This window comes from Cricetulus griseus (assembly GCF_003668045.3).
Source record: "Cricetulus griseus strain 17A/GY chromosome 1 unlocalized genomic scaffold, alternate assembly CriGri-PICRH-1.0 chr1_1, whole genome shotgun sequence".
Taxonomy (NCBI): domain Eukaryota; kingdom Metazoa; phylum Chordata; class Mammalia; order Rodentia; family Cricetidae; genus Cricetulus; species Cricetulus griseus.
The window spans coordinates 98,964,119-98,990,445 of record NW_023276807.1 but is presented as its reverse complement, the minus strand read 5'-3'; the positions used below and the strand labels follow the sequence as shown (position 1 = coordinate 98,990,445).

At 51.1% G+C, this 26,327-nt stretch overlaps 1 protein-coding gene and 1 long non-coding RNA gene across 2 annotated transcripts; one reads left to right on the top strand and one right to left on the bottom strand.

Moving 5' to 3' along the window:
* Positions 1-5,497: 5,497 nt before the first annotated feature.
* LOC113832393 lies at positions 5,498-12,673 on the bottom strand. The gene is made up of 4 exons (XR_003479679.2): positions 11,235-12,673; positions 6,636-6,706; positions 5,668-5,866; positions 5,498-5,555 (listed from the first exon to the last, which is right to left on the bottom strand). It is a non-coding gene; the product is annotated as an uncharacterized LOC113832393 (long non-coding RNA).
* Positions 12,674-16,646: 3,973 nt separating this feature from the next.
* Aebp1 (AE binding protein 1) lies at positions 16,647-26,325 on the top strand. The gene is made up of 21 exons (XM_027388188.2): positions 16,647-17,145; positions 18,686-19,027; positions 19,465-19,536; positions 19,652-19,723; positions 19,828-19,938; positions 20,013-20,081; positions 20,732-20,809; positions 21,102-21,182; positions 21,265-21,318; positions 21,927-22,036; positions 22,109-22,248; positions 22,578-22,662; positions 22,758-22,902; positions 23,007-23,092; positions 23,311-23,434; positions 23,665-23,861; positions 23,960-24,139; positions 24,338-24,689; positions 24,770-24,909; positions 24,997-25,096; positions 25,500-26,325. Exons 1-21 carry the CDS (start codon positions 16,899-16,901, stop codon positions 26,093-26,095), a joined length of 3,381 nt encoding a protein of 1,126 aa, XP_027243989.1. The 5' UTR covers positions 16,647-16,898; the 3' UTR covers positions 26,096-26,325.
* The last annotated feature ends 2 nt before the right edge of the window (positions 26,326-26,327 follow it).

The window sequence follows — 26,327 nt, the reverse complement described above, 5'->3', positions numbered from 1 at the left end:
GTTTGTTTGAGACCTGAGGGGCCGGCAGTCAGCTCTGTTCTAGCACTTGCCACTCCTGTCTTGATCCCTTTGCCAGCAGCCCATGGAAATCTTGTGGTTAAACTCCTAATGCTGCTGGACCGGGGCCCCTGGGGATTTTTTGTTCTTTGTGAACACTGGCCTGGACCTTCAAGTGCTTTGGCACACTGTAGTCATTAATCTCTGATGTGGCTGTCCCATGACTGCTATAACAAATTGTCACAAGTTGGGCAGCTTGAACCAATAGAAACATTCTCTCTCCTAATTCTCAAGTCCAGAAGTAAAAAACAAAATAAAACAAAAACAAAACCCAGGTGTCAGCAGGGTCACATTCCCGAAGTCTGCAACTGAGGTCCCTGCAGTGGTGGCTGTACTGGTCTCTGCTGTCACCTTCTGGGCTCTTCTGATTGTGTGTCCTCTTCTTTCCATAAAGTGGCACTGGTTAAGAGACATCACTAATTTAGGAAGACATCATCTCAATGTTCTTATCCTAATTATATCAACAAAGAACTCTTATTCCAAAGATGGTCTGGAAGGACATGGATTTGAGTGTGTGTGTGGGTGGGGGGGGGGGTTACTCTTAAATCTGCTACCTGGGTCTAGCTTTATCACCTTTGTAGACCTGTCAGAACCTCAAGATTTGTGTAATTTTATTTTTTGAGACAGGTCTCACTATTTAGCCCAGACTGACTCAGATTTCCAATACCCCTGCCTCAGCTTCCTCATTGCTGGGATTATGGGTGTGTGCCACCATGTCTGGCTTAGATTTGGAATTTTGGCATTCAGTGCACTAGTACTGGGGCTGGAGCTGGGGCTTGCCAGGATCTTGCTGATTAGGTAACAAATATAGAGACTTTATTTTTGAGAAACATTTGCTGCCTTTTTAAGAAGGTTTGTGTCTCCACTTCTGGTCAGGCACCACCCACAAGAACCGGTGGGAATTGGAGGTCCAGGAAGGGACCCCATTGGAATATACAGGGTAGGGAGAAATCAAGAAACACTGGCGCCCCAGGACCCCTTTCTGCCTCGGGACTTGGACAGAAGACTGTAGCCAAGGGATTATCCTTCAAATGAAGGCTCACTGGGGTTATTTGTCTAACCAACTGAGGCATAACTGGCATTGAGGGAGTGACTTGGGGGCCCAGAAGGAGATTAAGACAAGGGGTGCTTGCAGACCCAGTTCCACTGCAAGTTAAAAATCCAAAGGTGGCCGGGTGTGGTGGCAGATGTCTTTAATCCTGACACTCAGGAGGCAGAGGCAGGTGTATCTCTGTGAGTTTGAGAACTACCGGGTCTATATAGAGAGTTCCAGTGTAGCCAAGGCTGCACAGTGAGACTGTCTCAAAGAAAATCCAAAGATGATTCCATTCACCCTACTGCAGGAGCTAACACGATTACATTTTTTTTTGTCATTTTCTCATTTACTGTGATTACTATTGAAATAAAACACAGATACAAATACTGGGGAGGGAGGCCCTGCTTTACTGACATGGAGTTAGAAAATCTTGCCGTTTTTTCCTGGTTTCTGACTTACGGTGTAGATAATCAGAAAGTCCTGAGAGGCTGGACAGGGAGTCAACAAGCAATCCCTGAGTAGCATCAAGCTACTGGCAAGGGAAAAGGGGATGCAGTAGCCAGGAAGGCTTGTGGAAAGCCCCTGGAGTCCTTGTTGAAGCTGAGTGGTAGGAGGATAGGGTGGGAAGTAACAACTGTTACATGAGTGGGAGGCTTGGAGGCAGCTACATACCATGCTAATGACTTGTATTTTTTCTTTTTGAATATGTTGAATTGATTGTTGAGGTTCCTTGACCTGTGGTGGGCCTATGCACCATAAGCCGTGGCAACTTGGAAATCCTACAGGTGGAGAATGATTTGATACCCCAGTCCTACAGAGCACCAAAGCTGAGTGGTACAGCACACTGGAGGTCAGTGGCTATTTCACTTCCTGATCGAGTGGTCATCATTATAAGGATTCAGGCATTATGCTGACCCCACCCCTTGACAATGGGCAGGATACGCACACTGTCATTCAGGCAGATACTTAGACAACTCAGAGGGCCCTGTGTTGTGTGGCTATGTCATGTGTTACGTGGCTGTGTAAGGACTCTGTACGCATGTGCAAGCTTTCCCTTTCAAGTGAATGCCTCCCACCTGTTTGTCCCTTCGTCCCCCTTCCATCTTTGTTGCCGGTTGGCCAACACCTACCCCTCCCTTTGCTCCTTTTCCCCATTAAACTCCACGTGGCTTTTGTTGAGTTTTGTGGTTCGTGTTTCATTGCCCACAGCTGCAGCAAAGAACAATAATCATTGCTTTCATCAAGTACTGCACATGACTTGTCTGGGAAAAGATACAAATCCAAAGTGTAATTTCTACTGAACATAGTTGCTTTCACACCATTGTAAACTTGAAAACCAGGGAGAATGCATGCCCAGGGTCAGAAGATGAAGGTTGAGCAGTGTTCACACAGGCAAGCAGGCCTGTTCTTGGCAGGGAACTAGCAAGGTGAGGCTGTGCTCTGCATGTTCAAGAAAGGAAGTACCCATGCAGCTGGAGCAGAGCAACAGGTCAGGTGGCCCTGTTGGTCACTCAAGGGTCTTTGGCTTTCACTCTGCAGGGAAGGTTTCAAGCAGAGGCTCACCTTGTTAGCTTTAACATGAAGGGGTAGGGGCAGGGAGACCCCTCCAACAGATGACTACCCTTCCCCAGGCAAGGAAAGCAGGCTTCTGGCTACACTATGATCTGAATGGATCCCCTCTGGATGTGAGAGACAGACAAGGATCTGCTCCAGCGACAGTAAGGCTGGGACTGCCAATCACCTGAGAGCAGAAAGCTGAGTGTGGAGTGTAAGCGATGTTACGGAGACCTATAGGGGCATCAAGGGAAGAGGGCGAGTATCACCTTGCTACATGAGTCACCACCTTGGAGCAGTGAGCTGCACAGCTATGAATGAGGGCACTGTCAGGGGCAAGGACACCTGCAAATGAGGGCACAGGCACAGAGGATGTGAAAGAACCGAATGCAGCTTCCCGCTGAGATGAGAAGGGACATGCAAAGGAGATACCCAGAAGCAAGCATAAGGAGGAGGATGGGAAAAAGCTGCCCGGGTCGGGGGGCTGCCTGAAAACTATACTGTAACCCCTCCCTGAGGCTTCACCAAGTTCTGCTGGAGGGCAAGGGGTCAGAAGCTGACCAGAAGCTGCCTCTGGAAGAGTGGCCTCCATCTTCCATCCACTTGAAGGTGCCACTTTGCTTGTTGTTTAAGTAAGTGACAGTTTAAGCTCTAGTTTTCTCATTCGGGAAACAAAATCCTGAGAGTCCTGCAGAAGCTGGAATGCAAACTGTAGACGGACAGACAGGAATTACACTTTCCAGCCGGACGTCCCTTGCTTACTCATGGTGGCACTGAGGTGAGATCTGGATGGTTGAGCCCATGCCTCTGGACACAGTGACTTCGCGGTGGCACTGAGGTGAGATCTGGGTGGCTGAGCCCATGCCTCTGGACACAGTGACCTAAGGACCAAATTCTTTAGCTTGACTTTGTCTTCTGGTACCTTGGAGGCTAGGGAAAAGGGACAAAGGCATCCTTGCAAGACTGCAACAGCGTGGGGTGCTAAAATCAGTATGAAGCCTCGCAGGAAAAAGTCAAATTGAGTTTTAGGCATTCTGAAATTTTGGGCTGAATTCACATACACAACAAATAGCATTTGTTTCAGAGGTTTGGCGTGGAAAGAAGTTAGCAAGATCCAGACCCTGGGAAACTTCTGGAGAAGCAACCTAGATGTAGTTAAATGTTCAAGAAAAAAAAGAAAGATGAGGGGAGCCCAAGGAGGTAATCGTGATTCAAATAAACTCTAAATGAGAAATGAACGGAGCACTTTGGGACTTTTGTGCTCTGACTGAATAGTGGATATTAATGAACTGTGATTGTGTTTTCAAGAGTGCTAATAGATGGAAAGAGAAGGGGAGAGAGTGCGTTTCCTCCCTGGTGGGATCACATGATGCCTTCAGGAGGAGAGAGTGAAGCATAACGGAGCAGGTGGGCCATGAGTTCCATTGCAGGAGCAGGCACCAGGGCAGGCAGCCTGTGCAGATGACTGAAGTTTCCACAATAATATGTTTCTAAGGGTGTGCACATCTACATGATGAGGTCAGCCTGGCTAGTGCTCCCTGCCAGACTGCTCTAAGCATGCCGCACATGTCAACTCTTTAATGTCCTGTCAGTGGGAGTGAAATCAATGCCCGAATCTTGCCAGGGAGGGCTTGTAGACAGAGAGGGCAAGCTGTGATGGGACGTGAACCCCACTGCTTGTGCCCCCCTCGAGTGTCTCTAGGACTAAACACTGGAGGAATGTAGTTGTTCTCTCTGGCAGGGGAGGGGTAGCCTGTACTTTGATAACACTTATCGATAGTTTTGTTATTTGGCCTGACATGTTTTCTAATTTTTCCAGAATGAGAGCACAGTACTTACGCAACTGAAGTCTTTTGAAAGAACTGTCTCCTGCAGAGCCATAGCCAGCACAGACCCAGAAGGGTGTAGAGGGCTTCTGTAAGGTGGAGATGCTGAGCCCGAGACTCCCACCCGAGACAGAGATACACTGTATGTCACTCACATTTTGATAGGGGAGAGGGAATCAAACACTAGAGGCTCCCTGTCCCCATCCCTGCTCCCCATCAGGGAAGCCCTGAGCCCATGACCATAGTCATTCTCTGAACACGGCTGGCAGGGATCCAGGCCCTACAGGGGGGTAGGGAGGATCACCCAAGGTCCCAGTGGAACTGGTATCCAGAACCATACGGGGTGAGGACACCAGTGGCATTTCAGTACCCCTAGGCTGAAATGAACCCATTTTAGGAAAGGGGCATCTGAAGAGGGGGTCAGGCAATGCGCTCACCTGCCATACATGAATTCCTCCTTCACTCTGGCTGGGGTTGACTCATTGCCTCCTCCCACCAACAGGAGTCTGCTCCCCCTGTCTCGACAGCATTTTGCAGTGTGTCAGCTGTCTAGGAGCCGTCTACATTGGGGGTGAGGCACCTCTCCCTTCCCCTCTCTTTCTGGGATTCCCACCTACTGCTTCCAAGCTTTAGCCATTTCTTGTGGTTGTACAGTGGGTCTGCACTGTCCCCATCCCTCTGCTCTGTGCAGGCCATTCCGGTGACTTTTATCCCAACTTGGTGAGGATCCAGCTCAGCTCCCCTCCTTTGCCCCCTCCCCCAAGGTTCTCTGACCTGAGTCTCCAGACACACCAGCCCTTCTCTGTAGGCTCCACTCAGCCTTCCTTCCAGGGCATCTGTGTTGGCCTCCAGTGTCAGGCTATATAGCCATTGTCTCCTCTGCTGAAGAGAAACCTCAGGGACAGTTCTCCCACATGGAGGGTGTCTTGGGGTTTCTATTGCTGTGAAGAGACACCATGACCACAGCAACTCTTATAAAAGAAAGCATTTAATTGGGGAGGCTTACAGTTTCAGAGGTTCAGTCCGTTATCATCATTGCAGGGATTATGGCAGCGTGCAGGCAGACATGGTGCTGGCTCCATCTTGATCAGAAGGCAATAGGAAATAATCTCAGACACTGGGTGATGTCTTGAGCAAAACAACCTCAAAGCCCACCCCCACAGTGACATACTTCTCCAACAAGACCATACTCACTCCAACAAAGCCACACCTCCTAATAGTGCCACTCCTTTGGGGATTATGGGGATTCAATTGCATTCAAGCCACCACAGTGGGTAATCAAATCTTATTTTCTCATCCTGCAGAAAGGGGATTGTCTAGAGGACTGTGAGTAGGTGATTCATCAGAGCAGGCAAGGTTTCAAGGTCCTTGAGGTTTCAGACACACTCCAGAGCTAAAGGGAAGGGACAAGATACAGGACAGGGTTGTTTCACAGGCCATTAGAGTAGGCCTTCCTCCACTGTGTGGAGGCCCTCAAGTCTTTGCAATGGCCTGAGGGTGGTACATGGGGATGGATGGAGACATGGGACAGCAAGTGAGTCAGCCATGATGCGCAGACACCAAACTCCCAGATCAATGGGAGATAATGGGACCAGGGAGACAGTGGATGCTGGAATAATAACCCAGATGATGCCAAGGGAGAGGGCAATTGGACCTGATGGGAAGTCAGAATGAAGTCCAGGCTAGATAGGGAGAACAAGAGCTGTCTGAGGTGAAGGTGGGTATTCATCTCTGCAGCAGGAGTGCTCCCACAGGGAGGAGACAGACAAAACAATAGGGACTTATGAAAAGTTGGGCAAAGTGTTTGCCTAGTGTGTGCCAGGTCCTGGGTTTGACCCTCAGAACTGAAAGAAAAAGAGGAAAAAATAAATAAAGGACAGACCAAATGATACTTTTGGGACCCTTTACCTCAAAAGGAAGAAAGTGGAGACGCTTGGGAACTTGGGGCAACCCAAACTCTGCCTAGGGAAGATGCTTGGGGCTGAGGAAATGGACATTTGTGTGTGAACAACTCCTTCTTGGTGGGGGATGAGGGTGGGGGTAGCATTAGAGATGGCAACTAGGTAGCTATAGGTCCTGGCATTAGACCCCTGGCACCTCAGTGTCCTGGCAAGTATTCTCTCTCTTGAGGCTGGCAGGAGCTGGGGAGCTGGGCTGGGTACCTGCAGGGTGTCTCCCAGGCTCAAGCTGGCTGCCCACTTCATGTTTTCCTTGGCTGGGCTTCTGGCTGAGTCTGCAAACAGCAGGAATATGAGTACTTCATCTCCTAACACACAGAGAGACATGCTCGCACACTCATACACATCACAACTGTTGATGCCTCTAACTTCTCCTGCTTCCTGAGATTATAGCTCACACCCTCCTCATCCAGACACACACACACACACACACACACACACACACACACACACACACACATAATCCTTAGATTTCAGGGATCTTACTAGACACAAGAGCAAGAAGAATACCACGTGTAGCAGAGGCTGTTGATGTCAACAACTTTAGTGACAGCTTGGGGTGTCAGGAGAAAGCTGTACTTCCCACCTCCCTTTGTAGCTAGCTGCCCATGGCCTGTGATGCAGGTGTGATTAAAGGACAGTGAAATCAATGGGATGAATGTGGAACTTTCTGGTAGCTTCTAGAGAGTGTTACAAGCTTTTGTTGTTTGCTGGTTGGTTGGCTGGTTTGGGGGGGGGTGGGCCAGGGGGTTCTAGACGGTTTTGCTCTGTAGTACAGACTATCCTCAAACTCTTGCTTCTTTTGCCTCTATCTACCAGGAGACTATAGATGCCATCTACCACATCTGGCTGCAAGTGTTCTTTTTTTTTTTTTTTTTTACATTCCAATCCCAGTTCCTCCTCCCTCCTCTCCTCCCACTCCTTCCTCTCTTCCTCCCCCCATCCGCTCCTCAGAGAGAGTAAGGCCTCCCCTAGGAAGTCTGCTAAGTCTGTCCCATCATCTCACTGAGGCAGGACCAAGGCACCTCTCTATACTCCACCTTCCTGTGTCAAGGCTGAGCACAGTATCTCTCCATATAGAATGGGCTCTACTAAGTCAGTTTGTGCATTAGAGTTAGATCTTGGACCCACTGCCAGTGGCCTCATATATCGTCCCAGTACACCATTGTCACCTATATTAAGGGAGTCTAGTTTGGTTTTATACAAAGTGTTCTTAAAGAAAATGTCTACAGGCTTGGATGTCATGAAAATGGCTGGATTATAAGCATTGATTTGTACTGTGAGAGAGATTATATGTCCAGGCTAAAGGAGCAGGTAGGAGGAGCTGGGGCATCTGACAGTTGTTAATAGTTATTAGATTGCTGTACTCAGAACTCCTTGCCTAGATTTAGTTTACAAGAGTAAGAATTGCATTTTCCTCATATTTTAGCTACTACAACATTGTTTGTTATCACAGCAGGGTGCTTGTTGGAGTTAAGCTGCTTGCAGGATTCTTCTATTCTCTGCAGACAAATGATCTTAAATAAGACTGCCTCCTGAGGTGATCCTGTTATCAGTGTTTAGACAGCTCCCCCACCCAGTACTTCTTTCATGGAAAGATTGTGTGTGTGCGCGTGCGCGTGCGCGCGCGTGTGTGTGTGTGTGTGTGTGTGTGTGTGTGTGTGTGTGTGTGTGTGTGTGATGTCATACCTGTGGAGATCAGATCAGAAGACAACTTTAGGAGCCCTTCTTGGAAGCCAGAAGAGGGTATTGGATCCCTGAGGCTTGAGTTATAGATGACTGTGAGCTTCCATGTGGGTGCTGAATATAGAACCCAGGTCATCTGGAATAGCTGTCAGTGCTCTGAAGCACAGAACCATTTCTCTTGCCTCCTTAGTTTGGATATTTTTGTTTGTTTTTTGAGACAGGGTTTCTTTTCTTTTTTTTAAGATTTTATTTATTAATTATGTATACAACATTCTGCTTCCATGTATATCTGCACACCAAAAGAGGGCACCAGATCCCATTACAGATGGTTGTGAGCCACCTGTGGTTGCTGGGAATTGAACTCAGGACCTCTAGAAGAGCAGTCAGTGCTCTTAACCTCTGAGCCATCTCTCCAGCCCGAGACAGGGTTTCTTTTGTGTAGCTTTTTAGAGCCTGCCCTGGAACTCACTTTGTAGACCAGGTTGGCCTGGAACTCACAGAGATCTGCCTGCTTCTGCCTCCTGAGTGGGATTAAAGGCAAGTGCCAAGAGCCGGGTGTTGGTGGCGCATGCCTTTAATCCCAGCACTCGGGAGGCAGAGCCAGGTGGATTTCTGCGAGTTCGAGGCCAGCCTGGTCTCCAGAGCGAGTGCCAGGATAGGCTCCAAAGCTACACAGAGAAACCCTGTCTCGAAAAACCAAAAAAAAAAAAAAAAAAAAAAAAAAAAAAAAAAAGGCATGTGCCACCACCGCCCTGCGGTTTGGATTTTATAACCTTTGGTGAGGTCAAACATTTGGTGGCTGCCTATGTTTCTTTTCTGAATTGTCTGTTTATATCTCTTAGCTCACTCTAAAAAATGTATTTTATTCTATTTTCTTTTCTATATGGATGTTTTGGCTGCATTTATGTCTGTGTACTACATGCATGCCTAATGTTCATGGAGGTCAGAAAACAGCATTGTAGCCCCTGGACTGGAGTTAAGATAGCTATGAACTACCATGTGAGTGCTGGGAATGGAACCCATGTTCTCTGAAAGAGCAGCCAGTGTTCTTAACCTCTGACTCATTTCTCCAGCCCTTTTAGCAGACTATTATTTTTTGGGTTTTTTTGTTGTTGTTTTGTTTGGTTTGGTTTGGTTTTTCGAGACAGGGTTTCTCTGTATTGTTTTGGAGCCTGTCCTGGAACTTGCTCTGTAGACCAGGCTGGCCTCAAATTTATAGAGATCCGCCTGCCTCTGCCTCCCGAGTGCTGGGATTGAAGGCGTGTACCACCACCGCCCTGCTATTCTCTGAGATTTTTGTTTTTGTTTTCTTAGTGGTAGGACTAGAACCCAGGGGCCTCATGCATGTTGAGTGAATGCTCTCTCAATAAACTAGATATTTAAAAGGGAAATAAATCAAATTAACATAAAAAATGCAGCTTCCATTACCAAGCTGTGGTGGCACAAGCCTTTAATCCCAGCACTGGGGAGGCAGAGGCAGGCAGATCTCTGTGAGTTCGAGGCCAGCCTGGTCTACAAAGTGAGTTCCAGGACAGCCAGGCCTATACAGAGAAACCCTGTCTCTTAAAAAAAACTGGAAAAAAGTAAAATACAAAATAAGTAATTAAATAAATTTAATAATATTAAATAAAAATACATAAAAGTAAAAAAAAAAGTAGTTTTTCAGGTCCAAGTATGCAGCTGTGTCTACACAAAACCTTGAAGCATGTTATAGAGATTTAATTGTGTTATTTTGTCCCATTTCAGAGAAGAGAGAAACTGAGACTCAAAGAGAAAGTCATAAGCTCATCTAAAATCTCTGCATTCAGGAGGCTGAGGCTGGAAGATCATAAGTTCTAGGCTAGCCTGTCCCAAACAAACAAAAAGAGTACAATGTTGCAGGGTTTGACTTCCTAGCAGGTTGGTCTGAGGCCACAGTGGTCCTTCAAACTACAGGAGGCTAAGGACATTTAGGCTCTTTTCCCAGTATTCTGTTTCCTTTGAAATTTCATCCCCAGCTACCTTTGTTGTACACAGGGCCAAAGCTTGTATGCAATAAAGTTTTCTGTCCAGGGTGAGAAATATTGACACCTTAATTTCATTAATTTTGATGAAGGTGTGCCAAGGCAGCAAACATACTTTTTGTCCACGGATCCCATTTTGAAGGGCTTACTTAACACTGGCTGATTGTTACACTAAGTTGTCACATGTCCTCTTCACAGACCAGCAGGCTGCAGAATTACTCATCATTGCTGGAGGCCTGCCCTGCCTGGATGTGGTGACCCCCCATTCCAGAGAGTCTCCCCACAGCTGGGCCCACTGTCTGCCCTGCGGTGAGTGGAAGGAATTCAGCACGAACTCTGCTCGCTCAGCAGCCAGGCCCAGGGAGCCTGGACTATGGAAAATCACATGTGGTTTTCAAGTTGTTGGAAACTGAGAGGATTGTTCTGCCAGTTGTTGGAATGGCCAGCCACTGCCTGGAAGACCCAGGTTCCCACAGTGCAAGGAACCACCTCACTTTGTGGGCTTGAGCACCGGACCCCACTGGTAAAGTCCAGGCACAGGGGCTGCAAAGAAGGAGGTGTCTCTAGGGACTTCTCCCAGGGCAGGGAAGAGGCTGGTCCTTTTCCCTTTGGTCCCTGGGAAGACCCAGTGTCCAGGAGGGACACTCTCTGAGGTCCCAGGGGCCTGGTAGCAAAAGCCAGGTTTCTTAGACCTCCATTTCAAAACTGGTCTTCCCTAAATGTGCATGGTGGAGTTAACCAGTAGACTTGGGAGAAATTTTTTTAAAAGGCTTTACTCTCTTCAGACCTTCCATATTGGAGCTGTTGCCACAGAGTTCATAGACTTCGGGCTCAGGTTGGGGAGGTCTGTCTGTTGCCTAGTTCCCAGGTTCTTGCAGCCTCCTGCTCCATATACAGCTCCCCAATAGGGCTCAAGGCTGATGGGGCCTTCTGGCACATAGGTTTTGATCCCTGATCAAGTTCAGGACCAAGCATCATCAGAATGGTGTTCAAGAGTTTCTGGGCTTCCAGGAGGTGGTGCTGTCAGGGACCTGTTGGCTCTCTCTCTCTCTCTCTCTCTCTCTCTCTCTCTCTCTCTGTGTGTGGTCTTTGGAAGCTGGGTTCTGCTGCTTACCTGGGACTTTCTCTGTCACCGATGCTGTCATCTGGAACAAGTCACCTCTCCCTGGGCCATAGCTTCTTCACTCAGAAATGGAGAAACAGACTTACCCAGCAGGCTTTGCCTCAGGACCCTACCAGGTCAGGAATTGAGCTTTCATGAGAGGTTAACAGGTGGAGTCAGGCCAGTCAGTATTCCTTTCCCCTCCCCCAAAGCAGCTTGGGGGTTTCTCCTGTGGGCCCTTCTGTGTAGGGTCCCAGTTGCTGAGTTCCTAGACTCAGTCTTCTCTACCTCAACTTTCCACAGGAGAGTTGCACATCTTTGGTGGTTGGAGTTCGGGTCATTCCCAAGCCAGCATCCTGTTGAAAACTCCATACATTTTATTGTTTTTGTTTCCTGACATTTACTCATTGCAAGGGGTGGTGGTGCCATTGCACACGTGTGAAGATTACAGGCCAGCTTGCAGAAGTTGGTTCTGTTCTTCCACCACGTGTGTCCCAGGGATAGAACTCTGATCTCCAGGTGTAGTGGCAAGTGCTTTTACTCACTGAGCCATCTTGCTGGCTCACTCCATACATACTGTTGAGTGAACCAGAGACTCATAGGCAAGGATACACATGGAGTTGTGTACAAATTGCCTTGGAATCTCAAGGCAACTGGGCTGGTAGACAGGGATTGGGTGGTCAATTAAATGATATGATTGTCTTGCCCAGGCATGTGTACAGCCACAGAGATGTGACATTTCATCAGTTCCCTATAGAAATGATCCCACTGAGATGGCCAGGGACATCTTTTATACACCTGGGAAGGTAAGGTATACTTCTGGACCCAGAGTGTGTTATCTGGATTTCAGCTAAGACCTTTAGACTCACCCAGTGCCCTTGGAGGGAGCCACAGTATAAGGCTCCCACTGCATTGGTGAGAGAAGCATCTTCAGAGAGATGTTGTGAATTACTCGGGGACTTCTTGGAAGGCCATAGCATTCCTCAGACCTAGGGAATGAGCGAGGAAGCTTGTGGACACCAGATCTGAATATAGAAGAGATGGCAGAGTTACCAGTAAGCAGGAGTAGGTCTGACCCTTGTGATCCCAAGTCCTTCCAGCATTTTCTGGATGCTTGAATGGTACCTGAAACAATGACATATGCTAACCAGAACTTTGCCTGTATGTTAGGTTGGTCCAAAGGGACAGACCCTTCCTCTCAGAGTCAAGCCACTCCTTCCCACTGAAGCATAGAAAAACAAAGACCTTCCTTAAGATCTGAGGAAACAGGAAATGCCTTCCATCTCCAGTTCCTTTCTAGTTCCCTTCCTCCTGCTTCTGACCCATCATCAGCATTAACTGACTAAACTCAGTTATTTTATTTATTTATTTATTTATTATTTTGGTTGTTTGAGACATGGTTTCTCTGTGTAGCTCTGGCTGTGCAGAAACTCACTCTGTAGATCAGGCTGACGTTGAACTTAGATATCTGCCTGCCTCTGCCTCCTAAGTGCTGGGACTAGAGGTGTGCATCACCACAGACCAGCTCATTTCTTTGTTATGTTTAGATATTCATTTTTGGGGCTGGAGAGATGGCTCAGCAGTTGGGAGCACTGACTGCTCTTCCAGAGGACCCAGATTCAATTCCCAGCACCCACATGGCAGCTCACAACTGTCTATAACTCCAGTTGCAGGGCATCTGGCATCCACACACATACATGCAGGCAAAACATCGTGCACATAAAATAAAAATAAAAGCTAAAAAATAAAAGAAGTGAGTTCTAGTTTGACCTTGCTTTAAAAAAATTACTCATTTTTAACTGTGTACTAGTGTTTGTCTGTGTACCTTGTACACAGACTTGCAATGTCCATGGAGGCCAGAAGAGGGCATCAGATCTCCCAGAACTAGAGTTAGATGTTCTGGGAATTGAACTTGTGTCCTCTGCCAAAGTAGTAAGTGCTCTTAACCAATGAGCCATCTTTTCAGCCCTTACTTTTTTTTTTGTTTTGTTTTGTTTTGTTTTTTTGTTTTTCGAGACAGGGTTTCTCTGTGTAGCTTTGGAGCCTATCCTGGCACTCGCTCTGGAGACCAGGCTGGCCTCAAACTCACAGAGATCCTCCTGCCTCTGTCTCCCGAGTGCTGGGATTAAAGGTGTGCGCCACCAACGCCTGGCTGCCCTTACTTATTTTTGAGGTGGGGTCTCACTACAGAATCCAGACTGGCCTCAAAACTGCTATCTTCCTGCTTTGACCTTCTAAACGCTCTACCTGACTAGGCCTATCAGATCCAATTTAATTAAAACCTTTTTGTTTCTTTTTCTTTCTTTCTTTCTTTCTTTTTTTTTTTTTTTTTTTTTTTGGTTTTTCGAGAGGATGGCAGAGTTACCAGTAAGCAGGAGTAGGTCTGACCCTTGTGATCCCAAGTCCTTTCAGCATTTTCTGGATGCCTAAATGGTACCTGAAACATTGGAGGCTTTGGAGGCTGGCTGTCCTGGAACTAGCTCTTGTAGACCAGGCTGGTCTCAAACCCACAGAGATCCGCCTGCCTCTGCCTCCCAAGTGCTGGGATTAAAGGCATGCACCACCACCGCCCAGCTACTTTTTCTTTTTTAAAAAAATAATTTATTTAACTTTGTCTTATGTGCATTGGTGTGATGTATCAGATCCCCTGGAACCAGAGCTATGAGCAACTGTGAGCTGCCATGTGGGTGCTGGGAATTGAACCTGGGTCCTCTGGAAGAACAGCTCAACTGCTGAGCCATCTCTCCAGTCCCCTAAAACTTTGAGTTCTTGCCATGTTTGTGTATCTCTTCCCCCCACCCCAAGAGCTTGACCCCAAGGTCTCTCATAAGAAGGGGGAGGGGACCCATCCTTCCATGGGGAGATCTGATACTGTGAAGGGGAAAGAGATCTTTGTGCCTTTTCCATGTGACAACTTTACTTATATTATATGAAACCTCAGAGCATCAGCCTTCTTTGCCCTTGACCTAACCCTAGCCTCTCTCTCCTGGTTCCTCTCCTAGGGCTTCCCTCTGGCAGGTGGCTCTCTTGGCAGGATACTTGTTCCAAGGCCTCAGAGGTGCAAACTACACAGATCTACTGAAGGACCAGAGGCTGGGGCCTCCACCCTCAAACAGCTCTGATCTCCCAGCTCTGCAACACTGAGGGAGGGACACCATCCTTCTCTCAGGCAGTTCTGTTGTGTGGTCCCTTGGGAAGACCATGCTAGGTTCACATGGAAGGCTGGAGTCAGGAGGGGAGAGGAGTTACCAAACTGTCTATCAGGGCCCCCAGAACACTTGGCATGGACAAAGAGTGCTCTTGGATCCTCTGAGTGAGTGTTCCTAGTCATTGAAACCACTGGCCAGCCGGGCGTTGGTGGTACACACCTTTAATCCCAGCACTCAGGAGGCAGAGGCAGGTGGATCTCTGTGAGTTCAAGGCCAGCCTGGTCTCCAGAGAGAGTGCCAGGATAGGCTCCAAAGCTACACAGAGAAACCCTGTCTCAACCCCCCCCCCCCAAAAAAGAAAAAGAAACCACTGGCCTCCTGCTTCTTCAGCTGGCCTTGGCTATACTCAACATTTGACTTAGATGTTGTGCTCTTTAGCAAAGTAGAGGGCTCCCTCACAGGCTCTGACTTCTGGTTATCCCCCTGCTCAGGAGCTATAGGCCCAAGTCAAAAGGACTCCCTGATGATGGGCTCCTTAGGCCAGGAACAGCAGCCTGTTCACCTTCCTGGACTATCAGTGTGGAGGCCTCAGCCCCTCAGCCCTCCTGGGCCCAGCTTCTCACAGGCACTTCTGCTCACATTCCTGTCAGTAACTCACCGAGGTAGAAGAAAAGGCTCTCTAGACCTTGGGTTTTTGTTTTCCATTTTTGAAATGGCTCTGTTTTCTCTGGCAGAGACTATCCAGCTAGGGAAGTGACATCCCATGGCCCCTCATGCACCCTGTGGCCTCCCCAGCATGACACATTGGACTAGACCAGGCACATGGAAGCAAATTCCCAGAACTGATTTGGAGCATAATGAGTCAGAGGGAGACAGTGGGTGAGACTTGCTTCATTCACCCTGGTTACTACCACCAGGCTGAAGTCACTTATGTGGAGGCCCAGCTGTGAGAGTTGTCCTGGGATGGGGGTTGGGGACAAAGCTGATGAGGGCCAACAGCCTTTGGGATGCAACTGTTGACCGTGTGTGCTAGGCACAACATAACATGATCCATTTAATATGCACACGGTAAGTTTCAGACATTGAGGTCACTTGTGGAAACCAGATGGCTAGGAGGGCAGGGATGGGATAGGCCTCAGGGACCAGTTCTTGATGTAGTATATAACTGCTTGCTTAAGGAGAGCCAGAAAGGGGACTTCCTGTTGTCACCTACTCCCAGGGAGCAGCGGGGTGCAGAGCCAGCCTCTGAAAGTCTCCCTTGTTCTCTACTTGTTCAGGCTGGCCCTGGGAGGTAGGGGTTGTGCTGGGATGTCCTGATATGCATTTTCCTTTTTCTCCATGTCAATCATCCTAGGGCCTATATTCTGCTCTATCAGGGTGCCTCCTCACCTTGATTGAAAGCTACCTGCCACTGAACTGGACCTATGGCTACAGGCCCACTTTTATGTCCTTATTCTTCAACGGCAAATGCTCTGGCAGTTCTGGGCTTAGCTGGAATGGCTATTGGGGCCAAACAATATTTACCATCTGGAAGCCAATGTCAAACACCCTGGCACTTCCACTGATGTATCCTGGGATGCTCTGAGGCTCTAGGCCCCCATCTGGGCCTGTGTAGTAGCCGAAGCTATTACATACAATGTGTTGTTGTTTTAACTGATTCCAGTTAGAGAAAGGAAAGAAATAACTATTGGTCCACGTTGGGACCTGAAAGCTGAGGTCTAAAGTGGGGCTCCTATCTCCAGGACAACAGCTGAGTTGCTCAGGGCAGTTTTTCATAGCCCCCCTTGAAAAAGTGAATCCCGACAAGGCTATCTTTTCTGTTGTGGCAAGGGTTGACTCCAAAGACCCGGGATGTAGGTGATAACTCCACGAAGGTGACATCTGCACTTGCAAGCAGCAGGTGACACTTTGAAGACTTTGAAGACCCAACCTCAAGAGAGTGGGTTGCCATACCCTTGGGGCCCTAAGTCTCTTTTACCCTGCCTCCCTCCCTCTCCTAGTAAGTTGGGGGCTTAAAGCAGAGGGCACAACAGGTAGAGAGCATAGGCCTCCTTAGACCCTGCACACCCTCTCCCCCAAAACTTCTACCCGGCTCTCTCTCCTCCCAGGCCTCCTTTCCTCCAGGCGCCCTGCACATAGACCCTCTGAGCTGGGCGCAGACGCTGCTAGTAGTCAGGGCTCCATGCTGCTCCGCCTCCCTCCCCCGCAGCCCCCGGTCCAAGGCCGACTCCTCCTCCTCCCACTCCGGAAACCCGAAGCCCCCGCCCTGGCCAGGCCGTGGCAAGCTTCTGGAGGGCGGTCCGGGTGAGAGCTAGCCACGCGGGGTAGGAGCACCCAGCGCCTCCAGAACCTCTCCCGGAGCCCCTTGTCCTCCCTGAATCTCCCTCTCTTACCCCTTTCTGGAATCCCTCGACGCCCACGTTGCTCTTCAGGGTCCCTCACGCCCTTTCCCGCCCCCACGCGGGGCACCGCCCTGCCACCCAAGTCCCTGCTTGAGCCCACCCCTCTCCCGCGTGTGCCCGAAGCCATGGCTGCGGTGCGCACCGCACCTCTGCTCTGCGGCCTCCTGGCGCTGCTGGCGCTGTGCCCCGGGGGGAGCCCACAGACGGTGCTGACCGACGACGAGATCGAGGAGTTCCTCGAAGGCTTCCTTTCAGAGCTGGAGACCCAGTCCCCGCCCCGGGAGGACGACGTGGAAGCCCAGCCACTTCCAGAGCCCACCCAGCGTGCTCGCAAATCCAAGGCAGGGGGCAAGCTTCGGACAGATGCAGAAGGTGAGAACCTGGAGGCGTGGGTGGCCATGGCCTCAGGTGAGCATACAGGGACTCTGGAGGGTCTGGCCACTTCCCATGCTGCGCAGTGAGGAATGGCTCTTCAGTGCAATACAAGGCAACACCGTGCCAGGTGGCAATTCTAGCCAGGAGTTTGGAGACCTGGAGGTATGTCCAGTACAGGGTGGCACTGGGTTTTTGCGGTTCTAAGATCCAGTCATCCAAGACTCACGAGGATGTAGGCTTGGGCCAGAGGGGGATTGTGTTTCACCTCCCTGCAGTTCAGACTGGCCCTAGTCTGTTAGTGGCGAGTTTCTGCCTCCTCTCCTCCCACAGGAACACAGAGGCAGGGGGTGGGGGGTACGGAAGACCGCTGTTCTCCAAACTTCCAGGTGAAAGTGGGCAGTCTGAGATGGTCAGAACTAGCCGAGATGATAGCATCACCAAAGCATGTAACCCAGAGCCTCTTACGTAACCGGTGTCAGTAAATCCTAGCTGTTTTCCATGGCCCTCTGGAGGGTGGCAGAGGGTCTTGTGATCTCTCTCCCAGGAGACCGCAAGGCACCATTCATCATTCCTGAGGTCAGCAGCTCCCCCTCCAGCCCCCACTGCTGTAGGTCTGTTCTGCTCTCCCCATCCCTCACCTTCCTGCACACTCTGCCTCCAGCAGTCAAGGCTTACTAGACTTGGCTGAAATGAGCCCGCTTCTGCTGCAAGTTTTGTAATTAATGTTCCCTGTTCAGCCAACTGCCTTTGTGTTCCCATCCACCATTAAACTCTCTGCAGCATTTGCAGCTCCTAGGGTGCTGGGAGGGTGCCCCTACTACTAGACTTCTTTGAGATGAGCCAACAGCTAGGAGCTACCTACCTGTCCCTCTATCCTTGATGCAGTCCCCAGGGCCTTCTGTTGGTTCTAGCTTTCAACCTACCCTACACCTTCCTTTTAGGCTTCAAGACCTACTGAGTGCCTGCCTTCCTCCCTTGGTGCAGCGCTAGGGAACCAAACCCAGACTTTGCACATACCAGGGGACTGCTCGAGTATAGAACTGCATACACCCGCAGACTGACTTGAGAGTCTCTTTGAAGTTTGTCTTGTCCCTGTTAGGAGGTTCTAGGAAGGTTGAGTCATGCTCTTTAATTTGCCTGGCAGTTTGGTGGGGGAGCCTTGCTCCTTCAGGCATTTTCCAGTGCTTTCCATGTCTGGCACATGTGCTCCAGGCTAACTAGATATTGAAAAAGTGGATTGTGAGGGACCCCCCCCCCATGGAAGTTTTGGCATATGGAGATGTCTCCTGAGATATCGTGCCCCATGCTTAGCCTTCAGAGCATCTGAGAGTTGATGCTGATTGCTCGGGATGTGCAGACAGGAAACCTGGACACAGCTCTCATTTCTACTACTTGAGCAAGTGGCTGACCTCAGTTTCCTGATGAATACCAGGGACTGACGGGTACCCCCACACCCAGGCTGTAGGCGTCCCGAGGGACCACAAGGGCATACAGAATGGGTTCTGATGGTTTGAACCTACATCTTCGTCCTTGGCAGCCCCTTCAGAAAAGAACAAAGACAGAGGGAAGAAAGGGAAGAAGGACAAAGGCCCCAAGGTTACAAAACAACCCCTGGAGGGGTCCACCAGGCCTCCCAAGAAAGGAAAGGAGAAGACACCTAAGGCCACAAAGAAGCCCAAGGAGAAGCCACCCAAAGCCACCAAGAAACCCAAGGAGAAGCCACCTAAGGCAACCAAGAAGCCCAAGGAGAAGCCACCCAAGGCCACTAAGAGACCCTTGGCAGGAAAAAGGCTCTCAACTGTGGCCCCCTTAGAAACACTGGAGTGGCCATTACCCCCACCCTCCAACCCCAGCCCCAAGGAACTACCACAGGAGAGAGGTTTGTTAACATGCTCCTTGGGATTCTGACCTCTTTGAGGACTTGGATAAATGAGGAGAGATTCCTGGGACCCTCAGATAAGGAAGCTTTGACGCCTTGTCATGAACTTGGTAGTTTTCTCAGTGAGTTCTCTTAAGGCTGCCACTTGGGCAGGGAGAGAGCTTGGGAGCTTATAGGTGGAAAACCCTGTACCCTGGTCCCACTTGCTTTCCTATGCTGGCTTCAGCTTTATAGTAGGCATCCCCAAACCCGCAGGGGGCAATGGAGCACTCTAGCCCCAGGGTAAACCAGCAGAGTGCCTCTGCTTCTTTGGTAGGCTGTGACCTTAGGAGGGAACTCACAGGGCCCACAGGCTCTGAGGCACTGCTGCCTTAAGCTCTCAAGGTGGTCCATGTAAGCACTCCTGTTAATCTGCTCCTGGGTCTTGTGTGTTGTAGGAAGAACCTTCCCAAATACCTGGCAGGGGCAAGGAGAGGGGACACAGGTGGAGGCCAAGGAGCACCAGCCGGGTGAGTAGCTGTCGTCCTCTCGGTCTCAGGGTGACCAGCCACTCAGCCCTGCTAGACTTAGGGGCCTTCCAGACTGGGTATGGTTGTCAGGAGGCCACTGGTATCTTCCCCTCAGAACCAGAGGAGGAGACCGAGGCACCCACACTGGACTACAATGACCAGATAGAGAGGGAGGATTACGAGGACTGTGAGTAGACCCTCCCCACGTTTGGGCTAGATTCTGGCCTGGGCATTGGTGGTCCTACATGAGGTCCGCCCAGCATGGCTGCTTAGGATCTGCCTCCCCCTTAGTTGAATACATCCGGCGCCAGAAGCAACCCAGACCTACACCCAGTAGGAAGAGACTCTGGCCAGAGCGCCCTGAGGAGAAGGCTGAAGAGCCAGAAGAAAGGAAAGAAATTGGTAAGATAGGAGGCAGTAGAGGGGACTCAGGGTCAGGGGAGAGGCCCTAGTTCACCTCTACCTTACCCCCACAGGTCCACCTCTGAAGCCCCTGCTTCCCCCTGACTATGGGGATGGCTACTTGATCCCCAACTATGACGACAGTGAGTATCTAGTATCCCAGAGACCAAGGGATGCAGGCGAGTGGGCATCTGGGGCCAAGAGTGCCTTCAGGACACTGGGCTTTCTCTGTCTACCTTCCTGGTTCCTGACTTTGCTCTTGCCTCCAGTGGGGGTGTGCCTGGGACTCACTCTCAGCCCTGTTACCCTATGTGGGCCTCGACCTCCCTATCCTGGGCTCCAGCAGGCTTCCTGCCAGGTCACTGCACCTGCCTTCTCCAAATTGGCTAGGCTGTAGCCCTCGTCGTACTCCTTCGTTGGATTCCAGTGGAGCCCTCAGATCTCCTCCTTTCTGGGCTCTTGTACCGGTTCTTACCATTTCCCTGCCTTTGTGTTACTATTCATGCCTCCAACCCCTGGCCTCAGCCCAGAACTCAAGGCCTGCCCCCTCCTGGCCACATGTGCTAGCTGCCACCCAGGCATGTCTCTTGCCCTGGCACCACTCTTGCTCATCGTTGATTCTTCCTTCCCATAGGCAGACCTTGTGCCAGCCTTGTGACCTCAGTCTTGGCCTGTCCTCTACCTTCCTGCCTCTCTCCCCTATTGTTCAGGCTGCCTTATGGGCTCCTTTGAAGTCGGGAGCCAAGGCCAGCACAGGATCAGGGTCAGCTAAACCTGGCTTTCTCTCCTACAGTGGACTATTACTTCCCCCATCCTCCACCACAGAAGCCAGATGTTGGACAAGAGGTGGATGAAGAAAAGGAGGAAATGAGTGAGTGAGACCAGACAGATATCATATCAGGCCACCATCGGAGGCTGCCTGTGCCTGCTAGATGTGCCCCCAGCTCAGCCTGATTCTTATCTGCATGCTCCAGGCTCAGCCTGGCCCCTCCCCACACGCTCTCAGGTCAGCCTGACCCTCATGTATCCCCAGCTCAGCCTGAACCCCACCACATGCCTCAGCTCAATCTGACACCCTCCCATGTATCCCCAGCTCAGCCTGGCCTCCCCTTCTCTAGGCCCAGAGCCAACCTGACTGGCCTCTCTTATCTTGCATGCCCCAGAGAAACCCAAAAAGGAGGGCAGTAGCCCCAAGGAGGAGACAGAGGACAAGTGGGCTGTGGAGAAAAACAAGGACCACAAAGGTATGTGGCCAGTCCCCATGGGGCAGCATTTAGCTTTTTGCTGCTGTAAACTCTTGGCTCCAGCCCTTCCCTTTGTTAACAGGGTCCCGGAAGGGAGAGGACCTGGAAGAGGAGTGGGCTCCGGTGGAGAAAATCAGTGAGTAGGGCTAGGTGTAGGGTGATGATCCACTCAGGACTGTACATGGGACCAGATTTCTTGCTGCAGCTTTGACCCCCAGAAGCCCACCCGGCCATAGATTCTTACAGCACAGGGGAGAGCCCCATGAGCTGAAGACAGCCTTACTCAGTTGCACCTGTGCTCTGACCTGAGGTTGGCCTGCTTCAGGGGAGGGCTTCTGGGTATCCAGCAGCTGGGTGACAGTGGGATGGGGGCAGGGCCTGGGGTAGGGAGGGAGCTCTCCAGCTATCTTTATATAGCTTTCATTCTGAAGCCATTGTGCAAACGGCCTCATCTGGGTGAAGTCCCTGGGGGAACCTGGGGTTTATCACAAGTGTTGGGCACCATCAGCTCATTCTTCAGATGGCAGCTAATACAGAGGAAGCAGGCTTGGGTCATACTGGCTCCTTGCCTGATCTGTGTCCACTTGAGATGGGTGGCATCTGCAGTCTTCAGAGCCACAAGCTACACGGCTGTCCTCTGACTGGCACCCACATGTAAGGGATGTGGGCTGTAGGCCTGTTGACTCCGGATTAATGAAGGGAGGTTGAGTCTGTGAGCCACTAGCCCAGGGTGTGCATCCTCAGAGTGCCCACCCATTGGGATGGAATCACACCGCATTGAGGACAACCAGATCCGTGCCTCCTCCATGCTGCGCCACGGCCTGGGAGCTCAGCGGGGCCGGCTCAACATGCAGGTGGGTGAGTGGACTGTCCACCCTGCTGTGGGTGAGGGCTCCCCTGCCCATGCTCAGCCTCCCTGTTAACAGGCTGGTGCTAATGAAGATGACTACTATGATGGGGCATGGTGTGCTGAGGACGACTCCCAGACACAGTGGATCGAGGTGGACACCAGAAGGACAACTCGGTTCACAGGCATCATTACGCAGGGCCGAGATTCCAGCATCCAGTATGTAAATGGGCGCTCAGGCAGTGGGTAGGGGCTCCTGCACAGCTCTGAGTCCCATTTGGGACATTCCAGACAGCCCTTGACCTGAACTGGGAAGGCCAGAAAAATCAATGAGGGGCCAAGCATGTACCTGCCCCTCAGCCATGGCTAGTCAGTGTGCATGTTCAGACAGACAGACAAGTGTTGAGACAGCCACTGCCCATGGCCAGACACAGAATCTGGCTCCAGAGGTCCAGGCCATGCTCCACAGCCCTGCTGGCCCAGAAGTTGGTCTCAAGGCCTTGGAGCCTTGAATGAGAGCAGCTTTGCCTACTGTTTCTGCTCCACAGTGACGACTTTGTGACTACCTTCTTCGTGGGCTTCAGCAATGACAGCCAGACCTGGGTGATGTATACCAATGGCTATGAGGAAATGGTGGGTGCTCAAATCTTCCGCTTTGCTCTCATTGTCTGGGATGCAGTGGGCTTTTGGGAGACCAGGGTACCACACAGAGGCCTGCTTCTCTCTAGACCTTCCATGGGAATGTGGACAAGGACACACCTGTGTTGAGTGAGCTCCCTGATCCAGTTGTAGCTCGTTTCATCCGAATCTATCCGCTCACCTGGAATGGTAGCCTGTGCATGCGCCTGGAGGTGCTAGGCTGCCCTGTGACGCGTGAGTGAAGAGGGGGCCTGGCTTTGGCTTTGGGTGGCTGCGTGTGATTCGGGTGTGGACCAAAGGGCAGCCGGTTCAGGCCCTGTATACCTGCTCTTCTGCAGCTGTCCACAGCTACTATGCACAGAATGAGGTGGTAATCACTGACAACCTGGACTTCCGCCACCACAGTTACAAGGACATGCGCCAGGTTAGGAGCCTGAGGTCACAGTCTGGGCTGGGCCCTGTGCTGGGGGACAAGAGAGCTTATACTCAGCCCTGTCCCTACTATTCCAAAGGCATACTCTCCCTTCAAGGGATGTTGGCCACCTCTTGCCTTAGGGAAGGAACTAGTACCTGGGGTCCTCCCATAGAACCCACCGGGGGAGCGGGAGGATGCTCAGTGACATAACGTCTCCTCCCTGCCAGCTGATGAAGGTGGTGAATGAGGAGTGCCCCACAATTACCCGCACATACAGCCTGGGCAAGAGTTCACGGGGGCTCAAGATCTATGCGATGGAGATCTCGGATAACCCTGGGGAGCACGAGCTGGGTGAGGGCCTGGGGACTTAGTTTTACCAATGCCTAGAGTTCCAGGGTCCCTGCACTGCCTCCCTCATGCTGGGCCTGTACGGTGGATATACAGCACTCGCCATCCTCTGCCTGACCTGCAGACTCCAGGGGACCCAGGCCTGCCTTGCTGAGCACCATAAGCATCAGCTGCCCCCAAACCTTCTGGGCACATCTGGGCCTTGCCAGGTTAAGTGGCTCCTGTCTTTGCAGGGGAGCCCGAGTTCCGCTACACAGCTGGGATCCACGGCAATGAGGTGCTAGGCAGAGAGCTCCTGTTACTTCTCATGCAGTACCTGTGCCGAGAGTACCGTGATGGGAACCCCAGAGTGCGCAGCCTGGTCCAGGACACGCGGATCCACCTGGTGCCGTCACTGAACCCTGATGGCTACGAGGTGGCCGCGCAGATGGTGGGTTGTGGGGCTAGCAAGGGGTGGCTAGCGACTGAAGGCACGGGTGGTCCTTCCCTGACTTCCTACTCCATAAGTCACCTATGTTTTCCTTGTAGGGCTCAGAGTTTGGCAACTGGGCACTGGGGTTGTGGAGTGAAGAGGGCTTTGACATCTTTGAGGACTTCCCAGACCTCAACTCTGTGCTCTGGGCAGCTGAGGAGAAGAAATGGGTTCCCTACAGGATGCCCAACAATAACCTACCAATCCCTGAACGCTACCTGTCCCCAGATGCCACGGTGAGGAGCAAATCCTGGCATGCTGAGTGGTGGCAGCTGGAGTGAGGGGAGGGTTGCTGACAGTGAGTTGAGGTGTTGGCATTGAGACCCCAGAGGGCAAGAGGAAGAATCTGAGGGACATAGATGTGGGAAGTATAGCACTAGTGTGGGGCTCCACAGATGGAAGGGGACATGGCTCCTTATGCCACATATCCCTAGGTATCCACAGAAGTCCGGGCCATCATTGCCTGGATGGAGAAGAACCCCTTCGTGCTGGGTGCAAATCTGAATGGTGGTGAGAGGTTTGTGTCTTACCCCTATGACATGGCTCGGACACCGAGCCAGGAGCAGCTGTTGGCAGCAGCAATGGCAGCTGCCCGTGGAGAAGATGATGAGGAGTCATCCGAAGCCCAGGAGACTCCAGATCATGCTATTTTCCGCTGGCTGGCTATTTCTTTTGCTTCTGCCCATCTCACCATGACTGAGCCCTACCGGGGAGGGTGCCAGGCCCAGGACTACACCAACGGCATGGGCATTGTTAATGGAGCCAAGTGGAATCCTCGGTCTGGGAGTAAGTCAGCTTGGGAAGAGCTTGGGGAAGGCATGTGACCTGGGGAGGGGATGACCACAGGTCTGTTTTTGTCTGTCTAGCTATCAATGACTTTAGCTACCTGCATACTAATTGCCTGGAGCTCTCTATTTACCTGGGCTGTGACAAGTTCCCTCATGAGAGTGAGCTGCCCCGTGAGTGGGAGAACAACAAGGAGGCGCTGCTTACCTTCATGGAGCAGGTGGGACAGCCTGGGCTACACAGGAGGGTGAAGCTTGGGAGGAGTATGGACATGGAATCTATGTGGGCCCACACCTCCTTTTTGCAGGTGCACCGTGGCATTAAGGGTGTGGTGACAGATGAGCAAGGCATTCCCATTGCCAATGCTACCATCTCGGTGAATGGCATCAACCATGGTGTTAAGACAGGTATTCTGCATGTACACACACCCTATTTTTTTTCTTTTTTTGAAGGGTCTTGACATGTATCTCTGTCTGGCCTAGCAATTCTGTATAGCCCCAGGCTGGCCTTGAATTCAGAGCCCTGCCTAGAGTACTGAGATTACAGAGCTAGTGTCATGAAACCTGGCCCATGTGTACATAGCTTTGCCTTCCCAGGTGGGACTCACCTTGCCCTTCCAAAGTAGTAACAAGGCAAACCTGATTTGTATAGCAAGTCTCAGGTCCCTTAGAGCTTCCCAGAGATGTTGGGCCTGCCTAGGACTTGGGAGGGCAGCTACTGGGGAGATCTCTGAGGACTGGGCCTGGGGGAATCTGAATGGTCAGAGCTGGAGAGGCCCCCGGGACAGTCAGGCCTAACTTCTTTATATAGCAAGTGGAGGTGACTACTGGCGCATCCTCAACCCGGGTGAGTACCGTGTGACGGCCCATGCAGAGGGCTACACTTCAAGTGCCAAGACCTGCAACGTGGACTATGATATTGGGGCTACACAGTGCAACTTCATCCTGGCTCGCTCCAACTGGAAGCGCATTCGGGAGATCTTGGCTATGAATGGGAACCGGCCCATTCTCCGCATTGACCCCTCACGACCCATGACCCCCCAGCAGCGGCGCATGCAGCAGCGCCGTCTACAGTACCGGCTCCGGATGAGGGAACAAATGCGGCTTCGACGCCTCAATGCTACCACAGACCCTGTCACAAGCCCCACCCCTCCCCCCACTCCTCCTCCTTCCCCTACACCAGGCATTACCACGAGGCCCTGGGAAATTCCACCTACAACCACTACAGGCTGGGAGGAGTCAGAAACTGAGACCTATACAGAAATAGTGACAGAGTTTGGGACAGATTATGGGACTGAGCTTGAGGAGGAGGAAATGGAAGAGGAGGAGGAAGAGGAGACAGTCACAGGCCCCACATTTCCATTCACAACAGTGGAGACATACACAGTGAACTTCGGGGATTTCTGAAACTGGGATCCCAACATTCTGGCCCAATTCAAACTAAGACAGCACTTCCCAAGCCTGTGCTGGCTGCCACATAGCCATCAGAGGTTCCCCCCTCCCTGGTGTGGGACATCAAGGTCACCAGGACTCCAAAGCCAATCTCTGCAGAAGTTCCAGTCCCACCTGCCAGCCTTTGGCGAGAGGCAGGCAAGGGAGCCACAGTCACACCAATAAAACAAGCTCATGGCACCAACTG

Coding starts and splice junctions, on each gene's coding strand:
- Aebp1 (XM_027388188.2), top strand. CDS start 16,899: ATGGCTGCGGTGCGCACCGCACCTCTGCTCTGCGGCCTCCTGGCGCTG. Junction 22,249..22,577: donor GGCCGAGATTCCAGCATCCA/GTATGTAAATGG, acceptor TCTGCTCCACAG/TGACGACTTTGTGACTACCT. Junction 22,663..22,757: donor CCAATGGCTATGAGGAAATG/GTGGGTGCTCAA, acceptor GCTTCTCTCTAG/ACCTTCCATGGGAATGTGGA.